Genomic DNA, 15,000 nt, shown 5'->3' with positions numbered 1-15,000 from the left:
GAGAGAGAGGGAGAGAGAGAGAGAGAGAGAGAGAATGTTTGGATCTGAAAAGTATTGTTGAAATGATGAAAAATAGAGATAATTGAGGAAAAACGTGAATTTTATCAGAGAGAGAGAGAGAGAGAGAGAGAGAGAGAGAGAGAGAGAGAGAGAGAGAGAGAGAGAGAGAGAGAGACAGAGAGAATGGTTTATCTCACCACTTCCTCAAACAACAGCAACAACTACAACAACAACTATTACTACTACTACTACTACTACTACTACTACTACTACTATTACAAAAAGAGAGAGAGAGAGAGAGAGAGAGAGAGAGAGAGAGAGAGAGAGAGAGAGAGAGAGAGAGAGAGAGAGAGAGAGAGAGAGAGAAGTAGTATAAAAAAATATGCCTCTACTCGTATATAATCTCAAATTTCACTTTATTTTCATTATATTGAATCCTCCCCCTCCTTCTCCTCCTCCTCCAGGCAGTCCAGCACCTCCACCAGGAACACGTCATGTACAGAGATGTGAAGGGAATGAACGTTCTTATCACCGAAGAGGGGAACATCAAGCTGGTAGACTTTGGTGAGTGTGTGTGCAATGAGTTTGTGTGTCATTCACCTACGTACAGTCGTCTGGTGGTCACTAAGTCAGAGGTCACCCTGTAGATAGAGTTTAGAGTGACCTTTGGGTAGGACTGAGACTCCTGACACGCCCACAGGGACAGCCAGGCCACAACTCAGTTTACATCCGTTACTTACTTCCTGCTGGGTGGGACAGGTGGTAAACATTGACAGGGCGCACCCGTTTGCTTAGCCCACGCCCGGGACTCGAACCCTGGCCTTCTCATTTGAGCCGAGCGTGCTGACCACTACACTACGCGGTGTGTGTGTGTGTGTGTGTGTGTGTGTGTGTGTGTGTTGGGTTGTGAAATTTGGGTGTTTTTATTTAAGTTTTTTGTTTTTCGTGTTGTCTTTGTTTTTGTAGGTGTTTTTAGTGTTTTGAAGTGTAACCCCAAAACACCCTTAACAGCCTTAACAAACCCTAATCTACCGCTAACAATGATAAAACAACTTTGACAAACACTGGCAAAACACACAAACACACTAAAAACACACTTTCCCAAACTCCCAAAACACACACACAAAAAAAACCCTCAAAAACAAACCGAAAAAAACAGCCTTAATTACCCTTAACGACCTTAAAACACCCTTAACAACCCTTAACTCCCTAATCACCAGGCCAGTGTGCCCATTTGGACTCTACAATGGGCAAGCGCAACACGGCAGTCGGCACGCCTTATTGGGATGGCGCCCGAGGTGATTGAGTGTGAACAGAAACAAGATGTGGACTATGATAACAGATGTGATGTGTGGGCGCTGGGTGGAGTGGTGGTGGTGGTGGTAGTAGTAGTAGTAGTAGTAGTAGTAGTTAGGTTGGTAGTTAGGTTAGGTTTGGTAGCTGTGGGAGTGTTTTTTTTGTAGTAGTAGTAGTAGTAGTAGTAGTAGTAATAGTTGTTGTTGTTGTTGTTGTTGTTGTTGTTGGTGTTGTTACTTATTCTGATATTTAAACTAAGTTATATTAAGTTGTGTTATGTATATTTTATTAAATCTTACCTTACCTCTCTCTCTCTCTCTCTCTCTCTCTCTCTCTCTCTCCTCTCTCTCTTCTCTCTCTCTCCTCTCTCTCTCTCTCTCTCATCTCTCTCTCTCTCTCTCCCCCCTAACCCACCCTTTCTCTCTCCCTCTCCCTCTCTCTCTCTCTCTCTCTCCCCTTTACTCCCCCAACAGGCATCACGGCCATAGAGTTAGGGGACGGCGCCCCCCCTAACGCTGACGTGCACCCTGTTCGCGCCCCTCTTCCAGATAGTGCGCAATCCGCCCCCCACACTCAAGCGTCATTCTGATTGGACACAAGAATACAACGATTTTATTGCTGAGTGAGTCTCGTTTTCTGTTGGGTTTCTTGTTTTTTTTTTTTTTCAGTTTTTCCTTGTTTTTGTTTGGTTTCTGTTTTTTTTTCTGTTTTTTTTTCGTCATTTTTTTTTATTGTTTCGTCTTGTTTTTTTTTTCGTTAATATTTTTAGGTCTTATTTTTTTTTCTTGTTTTTTTTTTCGTCTATTTTTTTTTTGTTGGGTTCTTTCATCATTTTTGTGTCTTTTTTTTGTGTGTTTTTCTCAGATTTCTCCTTCTTTATTCCCTCCTTTCATTATTTTCTATTTGTTATATCTGCGTGTGTGTTTTGTTTGGCCTCTTTTTCTCATTTCTTACAACTTTCTTGAACTTTTTGATAATTCTTTATATTTCTTCTCTCGCTTCCTGTTTTTTATTTTTTTTATTGTTCTTTAATAATTTTTCTTGTCTTTTCTCCTTTTCATTACTAACCAAACCTGACCTGACCTGACCTAACTTGACCTAACCCAGCTTAAGCTAATTTTCAGTTAAGTTCGACCCATTAACCTAGAATACCTTTGATGTTTGACCTGACCTAACCTGACCTGACCTCTCGTGCCCACAGGTGCCTGGTGAAGACTCCTGACCACCGCCCCGTAATGGTAGAGGTCCTGGAACATCCCTTCATCACTTCTGTGCCTGAGGACCCTACGGAGGTGAGAGAGAGAGAGAGAGAGAGAGAGAGAGAGAGAGAGAGAGAGAGAGAGAGAGAGAGAGAGAGAGAGAGAGAGAGAGAGAGAGAGAGAATGCTTTGATCTGAAGAGTATTGTTGAAATGATGAAAAATAGAGATAATTGAGGAAAACATGAATTTTATCAGAGAGAGAGAGAGAGAGAGAGAGAGAGAGAGAGAGAGAGAGAGAGAGAGAGAGAGAGAGAGAGTATAAAATGTAGAGAATGTTATAGAGATACAGAAAAACTACATAAATTTCAATAGAAAATGAAAAATAAAAAAGGAAAATGCTTTTAAAAAACACAGAAGCTATCTGAACTTTCACTAAAAAAAGCAAAAACAAACAAACAAACAAACAAACAATGCCTTAAAAGAAACTACGTCAATACAAAACAGAAAAAAAAGACAATCGCTTAATAAACACAAACAAAAAAACTCTAAACAAATGAGATAAAGAAAAAAAACAATAACAAAATAATGCTCAGACAATTCCAGATATACAAGAATGAAAAAAAAAAAAAAAATAAATAAATAAAAATCTTCACTTTCTCTTATCTCGATTCCCAGGTGAAGAAGAAGCTAGTGGAAGAACACAAGAGACTGTTCACGCCAGACTACCAGAAGGAGAGGCCCATGACAGGCATCGCAAGGCAGGGGTACCTCAAGGTGAGACTGTGGGCCTAGAGTGATTTTTTTCCTATGTGTTTGAAGACGTCTGACTAAAATACGAAAAGTGAAGGCAGGAAAGGGTTAAAAGGGAGAATGGGTAGATAGTTTTTAGGTGTCTCGAGGAAGAAATGACAGAAAAGGGAGAAAGGGAAGAGTTTTAAGTGTTTGAGGAAGGGAGGAAGGCTGGAAAGGGAGAAAAGGGAGAGTGGGTAGGGGGGTTTTAAGTGTCATAAGGAAGGGAGGAAGACAGAAAAGGGAGAAAGGGAAGAGTTTGAAGTGTTTAAGGAAGGGAGAAAAGGATGAGGTTGAAGACTGACCACCGCTGTTTGTGTCAATACGAGTAATATTAAGAATACTAGGGAACCTTCTTGTGTGTGTCAAGGTTCATGGATAAACATTGAGAAAAAACGGACATAGAGAGCGATTTAGATTGTTACTGAATTTACCGAAGCAAAATAGAGGAAAAATTTGAATCATCGTCTTCGTACAAGAAGGAAAAAAACAGAATTCTTAAAAAAAAATAAATAAAAAAAAAGACGAATTGTTATTGACTTTAATGAAGAAAAAAAAAGTTAGAGAAAAATATGGAAAAATGAAAAACTGAGATAAAAAAAGAACTTGTAAAATATATAAGCCAGTTTTATTTATTTATTTATTTATTTTTTTTTTTTTCCTCTGGCGTCTTGTTTTTTGTTTTGTTATTTTCCTTGCTATTCTGTTTCCTTGTGTTGTGGCTCGTATTTGTGTTTGTTTAGTAATTATCGTTAGGTTTATATTCTAAAGTGTGTTTGTGTGTTTGTGTATTTGTTTTTGTTGTAACGTGTGTTTGTGTGTTCGTTCCACAGACTGAACGCCGCGGTATTGCCAAGAAGATGGTGGTGGATGACTTGGCCAGCCTGGAGGTGTTCAATGACGAGGTGTGTGTGTGTGTGTGTGTGTGTGCGTGTCTGTGTGTGTGTGTGTGTGTGTGTGTGTGTTTTCATTTCCATCTTCCTTGTATTTTCTTTAATATCGTTTTTTTATCTACCCCGATTCCTCATATTCTCTTTCTCTTCTTCCTCCTCCTCTTCCTCTTCTTCGTCTTCATTATCCTTTTTTATCATCCTTTTATCATCCAACATTTTCTCTTCCTCTTCCTCCTCCTCCATTTCATCATTGTCTTCTTTTTCATCTTCTTCATCTTGTCTCTCTTTGTCTCCCTCTCTCCTCACAATTTTTCTGTAGTAAGTCCTTTGTGTGTATGTGTGTGTGTGTGTGTGTGTGTGTGCGTGTGTGTTTTCTCCCATCATATCTCCTCTCATTACCATCATTACTTGTCCCAGTTCCCTTGTTCATTCCCCTCTTCCTCATCATTATAACATTTCTTTACTCAGACATCCCTTCTCTCATCCCCCTCTTACTCAATTTACCTTTATCAACTCTCCTTATCTTCACCATCATCATTATAATCCATTTCTCTATCTAGACATCCACACAGGCACTTTTCTTCCCTCTCCTTCCCCTTCTTCCCGTTTTTCTTTCCCCTCTCACTCCTCTTTCCCCTTCTCCCCGTCAGGTGGTGATGGATACATTATACTCTCGGTGGAAGAAAGGGAAGATATACACGTGGGTGGCTGACGTCTTGCTGGCGGTCAACCCTTTCAGCATGAAGGCTAAATATGACGAGGAGGTGAGGCGGTGGTGGTGGTGGTAGTGTTGTTGTTGTTGTTGTTATTGTTGTTGATGTTATATTCATTTTTTTGTTAAGCCACATATTCACGTATCTCTTTCAGCTTTTCTCCAATGTAAACGCATTCAAAAACCACGCAACGAAAATTTAGAGAGAGAGAGAGAGAGAGAGAGAGAGAGAGAGAGAGAGAGAGAGAGAGAGAGAGAGAGAGAGAGAGAGAGAGAGGACCAAAACCAAAACACACTCAATATTGATACAGAAAATTTACATCAACGAAAAACATAAAAAAAAAAAAAAAAATAAATAAATAAGACGAAACACACCCAAGACTCCCTTTAACCCTTTCATTCCCCAGACACAAGTAAAGTACAAATCAAAAACAAGAAGCCAGAACGACCCACACGTGTTTGCCATCGCTGACCGCGCTCACCAAGACATGATGCACAATAAGGAACACCAAACCATCGTATTGTCCGGGGAGTCTGGCAGCGGCAAGACCTTTTCCTTCCATCAGGTTGTCAGTCAGGCTGTGTCACATTGGCATGGTGAGTCTGTGTGTCTGTGTCTGTATGCGTGCGTGTGTGTGTGTGTGTGTGTGTGTGTTCGTGTCTAGGAGGGAGATAATTTAAGGGTTTGTGTGTGTGTGTGTGTGTGTGTGTGTGTGGGGGGGGGGTGTTTGGAGGGGTATTAGGGAAATTAGGGGGGGCCAGTTTGTGTTTGTGTGTGTGTCTGTGTGTCTGGGGGTGTGCGAGAGAGAGAGAGAGAGAGAGAGAGGAGAGAGAGAGAGAGAGAGAGAGAGAGAGAGAGAGAGAGAGAGAGTAAATTACGTAGGTGTGTGTGGAGGGGGGGAGATGTATTAGAAAAGTGAGGAAGAGAAAGAAAGATTTGAGAACTTGTAAAATTTTCTGACTAGCAAAACTACTACTACTACTACTACTACTACTACTACTACTACTACTACTACTACTACTACCACCACTACCACCTTCTCCCACGAACAGAGCAATCCAGGCCTTATCGACAAAATCAAGAAGGTGTGTGTGATTTTGGACGCCTTTGGGAACGCCGTCACACAGCTTAACAGTGACTCCACCCGTCACGCCCGTTATTTCGACATCACCTTCTCCAAAACGGGCAAGGTGTCAGGGGCTCTTGTGTGGCTGATGATGCTGGACAAATACAGGGTCACGGAGAGAGGCAGGTGAGAATGGACAGTGAGAGACGTGTTAGTAGAGGTGAGAGGTCTGGAAGAGGGCGACAGCGGCTGGAAGCATGAAAAGTGTGCGAGTTCGTGTGGCTGGAAGAGGTTGAGAGGATCTGGAAGGGGTAAGAGGGTCTGGAAGAGGTTGAAAGGGTCTGGAAGAGGGATAAGAGGGGCTGGAAAGAGGGTATAGAGGAGCTGGAATGGTATGTGTTTGGAAGAGAGGGAGAGGTGTGTGGATGAGAGGAGAAGGCTGACGTGTGTTTGGAAGGGAAGAAAAGTAAGTGTTTGGTTGGAGAGAGGAGAGAAATGAGTGTGTGTGTGCGTGTGTGTGTGTGACTGGAAAGAGTGTTTGTAAATCTTTAAAAAAACGCCAAAACTCCAGTAATACCTAAAATAACACTTAAGACCTAAAATATTAAAAAAAACAAAGGGTTAAACAGCCCGAAACCTTTTAAAAACTATCCAAAAACATCCCTAAAACACCCAAAACCCGCATTAAAAACTCAAAAAAAACCATTAAAAAACCATTAAAACACCCCATAATCTCCCACAAACCAAAAAAAACACCCATACATACACGTTCACAAGGCTATACCCCTAACCCAAATATATCACTCGTTTTCTTTCACCCTGCCAACAAAACAATATCACTCGTTTTCTTTCGCCCTGCCAACCCCACAATATCACCCGTTTTCTTTCGCCCCTGCCGACAGAAACGAGGGTAACTTTCATATTTTCTACTACCTCTACGATGGACTGTCTCAGAGCTCCCGCCTTGCACGCTACGGCCCTCAAGTTGGGACGCAAGTATCATTTCCTCGCCAAACACCCTTATGATAACGAGGTGTCCAATGCTCAGAAGTTTACGAAAGTGGAGGAGGCGCTGCAGGTGAGAGGGGCGGTGGGAGGTGATGTGTGTGTGTGTGTGTGTGTGTGTGTGTGTGTTTGGTTAGTTTTGTTGTCGTTTTTTTTTGTTTTTTTTTTGTTTTTGAAGGTTTGTTTCGGTGTGTATTGTGTGTTTGTTTGTTTGTTTACTATTACTACTGCTATTATTACTACTGTTGCTATTGTTTACTACTACTACTACTACTACTACTACTACTACAACGATTCTTCATTCTCTTCTTTTTACCTCTGATCTTCATCCTTATTCTCCCACCACCCACCATCACCACCACCACCACCATCACCACCACCACCACCACCACTACCTTCTCGTGCAGGTGGTTGGCTTCACGGAGAGGGAGTTGCACACGCTGTACCTGATTCTGGCTTCGATTCTCATCCTTGGAAATGTTGAGTTTAAAGGAGATCAGGAGGCCGCCATTGCAGATAAGGAGCCCGTCACTGAAGGTAAATAGAAAACGGGAGCTTGGTTACTTGCGTGCGTGCGTGTGTGTGTTATTTAGTTAGGTAAATAGGAAACAAGACTTCGGATACTTTTTTTTATGTATGTGCGTGTGTGTGTGTGTGTGTGTGTGTGTAGAGCATGCAGTACTGTACATTCCGGTACGATATTAAGATATGGTACGGTTTTTTCAGGGATGTGAGTACGGTTCGATAATTCAGTACGATAATTGTCTTCGGTGCGGTACGAAAGCCATTTTTTTTTTTCGTACCCAGTTGAATGAATGCTTGTGTGTGTGTGTGTGCGTGCGTGTGTGTGTGTGTTTATCGGTATTAATGTATTATTTATTTAGATTGTTTAGTTTCCAATTCTACAGTGACCCATTTACGTTTGCTAGCTAACCAACAAAACCACTTCATCCTTAATCACGTTTCACAGTCAACTATGGCCGCTACTTTTCGTTTGGGAGCACACAAAACACTGGAACTCTTAAGACAGGAGAGCTAATTCCAGTCTTTTCATACGCTATACAACCAGAAACACTCCCTAAGTTGATAAGGTCCCGTACAAATACCGTTTTGTTTTAAGTACCTTCCCAAGAGACTCTGGAACTAACACTAAATTCGCTGGGGTCTGTTCCTTACTCTCTCCCCCAGTGTGCCGCCTTCTGGACATTGAGGAGAAGAAATTATGTTGGGCTTTATGTAACTACTGCCTAGTGAAGCCTGACCAGAGTGTGGAGCAGGCCAAGAAGACACAGGAGGAGGCGGAGCTGGGGAGAGACGCGCTGGCCAGGACTTTATTCACAAGATTGGTGGATTGGCTTATCAATCTCATTAACACCAAACTCACGGTCACCAGGCTTGTCTTGTGAGTGTCCAGTTTGTTTGGTGTTTGGTTAAGTTGGTGTGTGTGTTTGTGTGTGTGTGTGTGTGTGTGTGTTTGTGTGTGTGTGTGTGTGTGTGTGTGTTTTATCTTCTTTTCGTTCTTTCTCCTTTTTCTCCTCCTTTTTCTCTTCTTTTCCTTGACTTTTTCTTATTTTTTCCTTTTCTTCTGTTTTGTTTTTCACTTTTCTTCTTCTTCCTCTCTTCTTTCTCCCTTTCTCATCCTTTTCCTCTTCCTTTCCTTGCCTTTTTCTTATTTTTCCTTTCCTTCTATTTTATTTTTCACTTTTCTTCTTCTTCCTCTCTTCTTTCTCCTCTTTCTCCATTACCCTCTCCTTTAACCTTCCTAATTCGTCTCTTTCATGTCCATCTATACCTTCCCTTTCTCCTCCACCACCACCACCACCACCACCATTACGTACATTATGCTTGTTTGGTGAATATTTCAGTGAGTTTTTTAAAGAGATTTTTTGGGTGTTTGGATGTGTTTATATGTGTACGTATGTGTATTGAGTCTTTATACATGCAAGTCAAACGAATTCATTAAGTATATATAACAAAAAAAACTTCTAATCCCCTTTTAAAGTCTTTCTGATCATATAAACCCAGTCAGTCTTTAAAAAACCCAATTTAAACCCTTAAGAGCCTTTAAAAACCCACTAAGAAACCGACCGGGCCTTGAAAAACCCCACTAATTCCTTATATACCCACTGTGAACGCTTTTAAAACCCAATCAACCTTTAAAAACCCACTTAAACCCTTTACTAAACCCACTGAACCCTCTTATAAACCCACTTTAAGACCCTCCAATCCCCTTTATACCCACCCAATCCTCTTTAACAGAATCCAATCCTACTTATATGGTATCCGATCCTCCTTGCAGCGGCGATCCTTACGCTATCGGGGTTCTGGACATGTTTGGGTTTGAGGCGAATGATTACAACACTCTGGAGAACCTTCTGGTCAACGTAGCCAATGAACAAGTGCAGTATTTTTATAACCAGTATATATTTAACTGGGAGATGGTGAGTAAGAGGGAGAGGGAGAGGGAGACGGGGGTGTTGGGTGGGGTGGCGTGGGTGTGGTTAGTGAATGAGTGGGGATGTGAGACGGAGCGGGCAGAGAGAGAGAGAGAGAGAGAGAGAGAGAGAGAGAGAGAGAGAGAGAGAGAGAGAGAGAGAGAGAGAGAGAGAGAGAGAGAGAAACATACCCACTTTAAGAGACAAAAGCAAAACAGAAAAAAAACAAGAAAACAAACGAAAAATTTTCTATCACTAAAAAAATGAAGAGAAAAAAAAAAAAAACGATAAAAAAAATCTTATAATAGAAGTACTTTAATTTTCTTCTCTTATATTATAATCATACAACATATTATTATTACTATTTATCATTCATTTATTTAAAACATCGATCGTGACTCCCAATACAAATACTAACTAAATATTGTCACCCTCTTCCTCTCCACCACCACCACCACCACCACCACAGCAAGACTACTCTGAAGAAGGCATTCCCGTCAAGAGCTTTACCTTCCCAGACAACAGACACATTCTGGAGATGTTTCTGGGCAAGAGTCACGGCTTATTTGCCCTGATGGAAGAGGACAGCAGAGAGACGGACGGCAACGACTCCTCTTTGTCTTGTAAGTAATGTGTGTGTGTGTGTGAGAGAGAGAGAGAAAAAGAGAAAGGGACAGCATTTTTAAAACACTTCTGCCGGCCGCTACTAATTCTCAAAGGCTCTAATTGAAGTGACGCAGGTTTTTAAAGAGTATTTTTACGCTTCTAGTGACAGCTTAGTATGATTTCTATATTATTAAGAGGGGAAATAGTCTTGACAACACGGCTCATCGACTCTGTGGCCTTGAAAAAAATTATGAAGTGAAGCGGGTTTTCAAGGATGTTTTTTTGGGGTTCTAGTGACACATTAACAAGATTTCTACATTATTAACAGAGGAAAAACCCCTGAGAACTTAGCTGATCATCTCTGTGGCCTTGGAAAACAGTCGTGGAGAGAGAGAGAGAGAGAGAGAGAGAGAGAGAGAGAGAGAGAGAGAGAGAGAGAGAGAGAGAGAGAGAGAGAGAGAGAGAGAGAGAGAGAGAGAGTATATCTTCTTTTACTCATTTATTTTCGTCTTTCTCATATATTTTTTATCATTTCCTCCTCCTCCTCCTCCTCCTCCTCCTCCTCCTCCTCCTCCTCCTCCTCCTCCTCCTCCTCCTCCTCCTCCTCCTCCACAGACAAGCTGAAACAGAGGGCGGGCAACAAACAGCTACAGGCAGTTTCAGATTACACCTTTGCGATCGCTCATTACGTAGGAAGAGTGAAATACGACATTTGTGGATTCGTTGAGAAGAACAGAGACCAAGTATCCCCTGGTTGGTGGTGGTGGTGGTGGTGGTGGTGGTAGTAGTAGTAGTAGTAGTAGTAGTAGTAGTAGTAGTAGTAGTAGTAGTAGTAGTAGTAGCTCTTGTTGTTGTTGTTGTTGTGGTAATGAGCAACGAGAAAGAGTTGTAGTAGTAGATGTTATTGTTGTTATTGTTGTTGTTGTTGTTGTTGTTGTTGTTGTTGTTGTTTTGTCTTTACATCTTGATTTAAGTGTCCAGTATCGTAACTTAATCTTGTAGTAGTAGTAGTAGTAGTAGTTATTATCTTGAATAAAATATATATACAAAAATGAATTCAAAATAACTTGAAAATATATAGAAATAAAAAAAAAGATATTAAAACTCTCTCTCTCTCTCTCTCTCTCTCTCTCTCTCTCTCTCTCTCTCTCTCTCTCTCTCTCTCTCTCTCTCTCTAAAACCCCTAATCCGTTGTTTGCGCAGAGCTGATCCAGACACTGCGCAAGTCAGCCAACGAACACCTGCGCACGATGTTCTGTAATAAGCTGACGAAGACTGGCAATCTCACCATCGAGGGGGAGGACACGAAGAAGGGGAAGGGCACCCCACAACCTGCTGGAAAGAAGAACTCAAGGGTAAGGAGGAGGAGGAGGAGGAGGAGGAGGAGGTGGTGGTGGTGGTGGCTGTGGTGTGGAAGAAGAGGAAAAAGTTGTATTAGTAGTAGTAGCAGTAGGTGTTGTTGTTGTTGTTGTTGTTGTTGTTGTAGAAGAAGAATAGGAGGAGATGATGAAGAAACAGTAAGAAATAAAGGTAGAGGAAGATAAGAAGAATAAATGGGAAGAAAATATACCTTTAAACATAACCTCCTTTATTAATTACTTCCACTTCTCCACATTAATCTACTTCTAACACCCCTTTTCTCTCCCCTGCAGCGGTTCAACTTCAAAGGGGAGAGTCTCTAAACCAGATACCCTTTTTATACTTCCATACACCTTCTTAGCCTTCCCACACGTTAACCCCAGTACAGACACGACTTTCCATGCAATTATCCTACTTATAATTCTTCTAACACGTCTTTTCTCTCCTCGCACCGGTTCAACATCAAGTCCAAGGGTAGAGTCTTTCAAACCATACAGCTTTTTACGTCTTTCCTCCCCTTTCCACACGTTAATTCCAGTACAAACACGCTTTTTATACCTTTAACACTACTACTACAAACTCGTCTCTCCTCGCAGCGCCTCAACACCAAGTCCAAGGGCAGAATCTCTCAAACCAGACAGCCTTTTACGTCTTTCCTCCCCTTTCCACACGTTAATTCCAGTACAAACACGCTTTTTATACCTTTAACACTACTACAAACACTCTTCCTCTCCCCGCAGCGCTTCAACACCAAGTCCAAGGGCAGAATCTCTCAAACCAGACAGCCTTTTACGTCTTTCCTCCCCTTTCCACACGTTAATTCCAGTACAAACACGCTTTTTATACCTTTAACACTACTACAAACACTCTTTCTTTCCCCGCAGCGCTTCAACACCAAGTCCAAGGGCAGAATCTCTCAAACCAGACACCCGCAAACCCTTGGCATGAACTTCCGCTACTCCTTGATTGAGCTGCTTTACAAACTGACCAACTCCCAACCTCACTTCATCCGCTGCTTCAGGTCAAACATGGACAATTCCGGCACCATTTTCGACCGCGACATGATCAAGCACCAAGTGAAATACCACGCCGTCTGCGACACAGTGGCCATCAGGCAGCAAGGCTTCTCCCACAGGATCCCCTATCAGGAGTTCTTGAGAAGGTACTGTGTGCTGGGTGACGTGGGGCGGGAGGGGAGAGAGAAGGAAGGGTAAGGGGTGAGGAGGAAGGAAGAGAGAGGGGGAGAGAAGGGAATGGGGATGTTTGGCGTTTGGGAGAGAAGTAGGGAAGGAAAGGAGGAAGGGAAGGAAGGAGTGGGGAGAAAAGGAAGTGAAGGGAAGGAAAGGGATAAGGAGAAAGAGGAGAGAAGTGAGAAGACTGGTAAGGAGAGAAAAGAGAGAGAGAGAGAGAGAGAGAGAGAGAGAGAGAGAGAGAGAGAGAGAGAGAGAGAGAGAGAGGCATTACAACTACTGGAAAGCAGTCTGAAGAGAGAAAAGGGAGGAAGGGAAATGAAAAAAGGGATAAAAAAGGAAGAGAGAAGAGAAATATTATTATATCACTGAATGGCTGGTGTTCAGAGCGTGGGTATCTTACTGTGGCTAATTTCAAAGGTCAAGGTCATTAGCTGGGTTCTTAAGAGTGTTTGTCCTGTTAATGAAGTGTTTTGCAATATAAGGCTTCCACAATCTCTCTCTCTCTCTCTCTCTCTTTTTCAGATATCAATTACTCGCTTTTCATTTTCTCATTTTCTCTCTAACTCACTCCATCTCTCCACCTTTCAGTCTAGCTCCCTGTCTCCGTCCATCGTTACTCAGCAATTCACCAATTCACTCACCTGTCCACCCATCCAAACATCCATACACATACCAGTTCATTCATCCATATTTTCACCTCCCTCTGACCTCCTCTACCTCACTCTAAACCCTTCTATCTTTGTTCCTCTCGCTAACACCCCTTTGCCTCCTACCTCTCTCTGTCTCTCAGGTACCAGTTTCTTGCGTTTGAGTTCGATGAGACGGTAGATGTGACGAAGGACAATGCTCGCCTCCTGCTGGTGCGCCTCAAGATGGAAGGCTGGGCTATTGGCAAAGATAAAGTGTTTCTCAAGTACTACAACGAGGAGTTTCTGTCTAAGTAAGTGTTAAGTGTGTGTGTTTAGTGTTTAAGTGTGTGTTTGTGTTTGGTTGGTTTTTAGATGTGTTTTTTGTTTGTTTTTTTGCTTTTTTCTTGTGTTGATGCTAATATTACTGGTGCTACTACTGTTACTACTACTACTATTAAGTGTTAAGTGAGTGTGTTAAGTGTGTTTAAGTGCGTGTGTGTGTTTAGATGGTAGCGAAAATTAATTTTTTTCTTAATTTTTCTCTTCAACTACTACCTCTACTACTACTATTACTATTGCTACTGTTACTACTACTTGTGTGTGTGTGTGTGTGTGTGTGTGTTAGGTGTGTAGGTCGTGTTGATGTTGTTGATGTTGCTGTTGTTCTTTTCTTCTACTACTACTACTACTTTTACTACTACTACTACTACTACTACTACTACTACTATTACTACTACTATAATTCTCGTCATCCTTCAGACTTTACGAGACGAGTGTGAAGAAGATAGTGAAAATTCAGGCAATGATGAGGGCGTACATGCAGAGGAAGAAGAAGAAGAAGGATGCGGTGAAAGAGGAGAGTAAGTAGAGAGAGAGAGAGAGAGGGGGGAGGGGGGAGTTGAGTGTGTTTTTTCTTATTTCTTTGCATAAAATTTTGTTTTTTTTGTGTGTTTTTCTGTTTTTTTTTTTTCGTCTTTATTTGTAATGTTATTTTTTTTTCATGTATTTTCTAGCTAATGTTTTTTTTTATTTTGCAATTTTTTTTTTAATTTTTTTTGTGTTCTTTAATTTTTGTTCTATTTTTTTTACTTTTTACTTTGGCTTTCTGTCTGTCCGTCTGTCTGTCTGTCTGTCTGCCGGCCTGTCTGTCTGTCTGTCTTTCTGTCTGTCTATTTTCTCTCTCTCTCTCTCTCTCTCTTTGCTTATCTCCAACCTTCAAAATCTCATCTCACCACTTTTCCTCCTCCTCCTCTTCCTCCTCCTCCTCCTCCTCCTCCTCCTCCTCCTCCTCCTCCTCCTCCTCCTCCTCCTCCGTGAGTCTAAGCTGCCGTGTCTTGCTTACCCATAGAAAAGAAGCCAATGAGAGAGATGACACAGGAAGAGGCGGCGACTAAGATACAAAGCAGTACGTAGAGAGAGAGAGAGAGAGAGAGAGAGAGAGAGAGAGAGAGAGAGAGAGAGAGAGAGAGAGAGAGAGAGAGAGAGAGAGAGAGATTATTTTGCTAGAGTGAAGGAGAAAAGAGTGAATTGTTCTGGTTTAGAGAGAGAGAGAGAGAGAGAGAGAGAGAGAGAGAGAGAGAGAGAGAGAGAGAGAGAGAGAGAGAGAGAGAGAGAGAGAGAGATTATTTTGCTAGAATGAAGGAGAAAAGAGTGAATTGTTCTGGTTTAGAGAGAGAGAGAGAGAGAGAGAGAGAGAGAGAGAGAGAGAGAGAGAGAGAGAGAGAGAGAGAGAGAGAGAGAGAGAGAACTGGTACATAGATTCAATTAGATAATTAGGTAGTTACATTATCATTGTTGTTATTGTTATTATTACTAT

General features: G+C 41.7%; 1 protein-coding gene across 1 annotated transcript in view; it reads left to right on the top strand.

Annotated features, from left to right (window-relative positions):
* Nucleotides 1–15,000, top strand: part of LOC135094773 (neither inactivation nor afterpotential protein C-like) — a 26,392-nt gene that overhangs the window by 4,851 nt on the left and 6,541 nt on the right. The window contains 22 exon segments of the mRNA XM_063995133.1: nt 465–564; nt 1,221–1,285; nt 1,287–1,362; nt 1,770–1,834; nt 1,836–1,918; nt 2,498–2,588; nt 3,172–3,270; nt 4,119–4,190; nt 4,829–4,942; nt 5,298–5,495; nt 5,944–6,143; nt 6,860–6,971; nt 7,370–7,499; nt 8,151–8,364; nt 9,262–9,403; nt 9,867–10,020; nt 10,619–10,756; nt 11,207–11,358; nt 12,247–12,524; nt 13,346–13,495; nt 13,944–14,044; nt 14,533–14,589. Of these exon segments, the coding sequence (XP_063851203.1) occupies nt 465–564; nt 1,221–1,285; nt 1,287–1,362; nt 1,770–1,834; nt 1,836–1,918; nt 2,498–2,588; nt 3,172–3,270; nt 4,119–4,190; nt 4,829–4,942; nt 5,298–5,495; nt 5,944–6,143; nt 6,860–6,971; nt 7,370–7,499; nt 8,151–8,364; nt 9,262–9,403; nt 9,867–10,020; nt 10,619–10,756; nt 11,207–11,358; nt 12,247–12,524; nt 13,346–13,495; nt 13,944–14,044; nt 14,533–14,589 (2,791 nt within the window).

This window comes from Scylla paramamosain, chromosome 46 (genome assembly GCF_035594125.1).
Source record: "Scylla paramamosain isolate STU-SP2022 chromosome 46, ASM3559412v1, whole genome shotgun sequence".
In the NCBI taxonomy this organism is placed as follows: domain Eukaryota; kingdom Metazoa; phylum Arthropoda; class Malacostraca; order Decapoda; family Portunidae; genus Scylla; species Scylla paramamosain.
The sequence above is the reverse complement of the archived record's forward strand: the minus strand, read 5'-3'. Positions and strand labels throughout refer to the sequence as shown.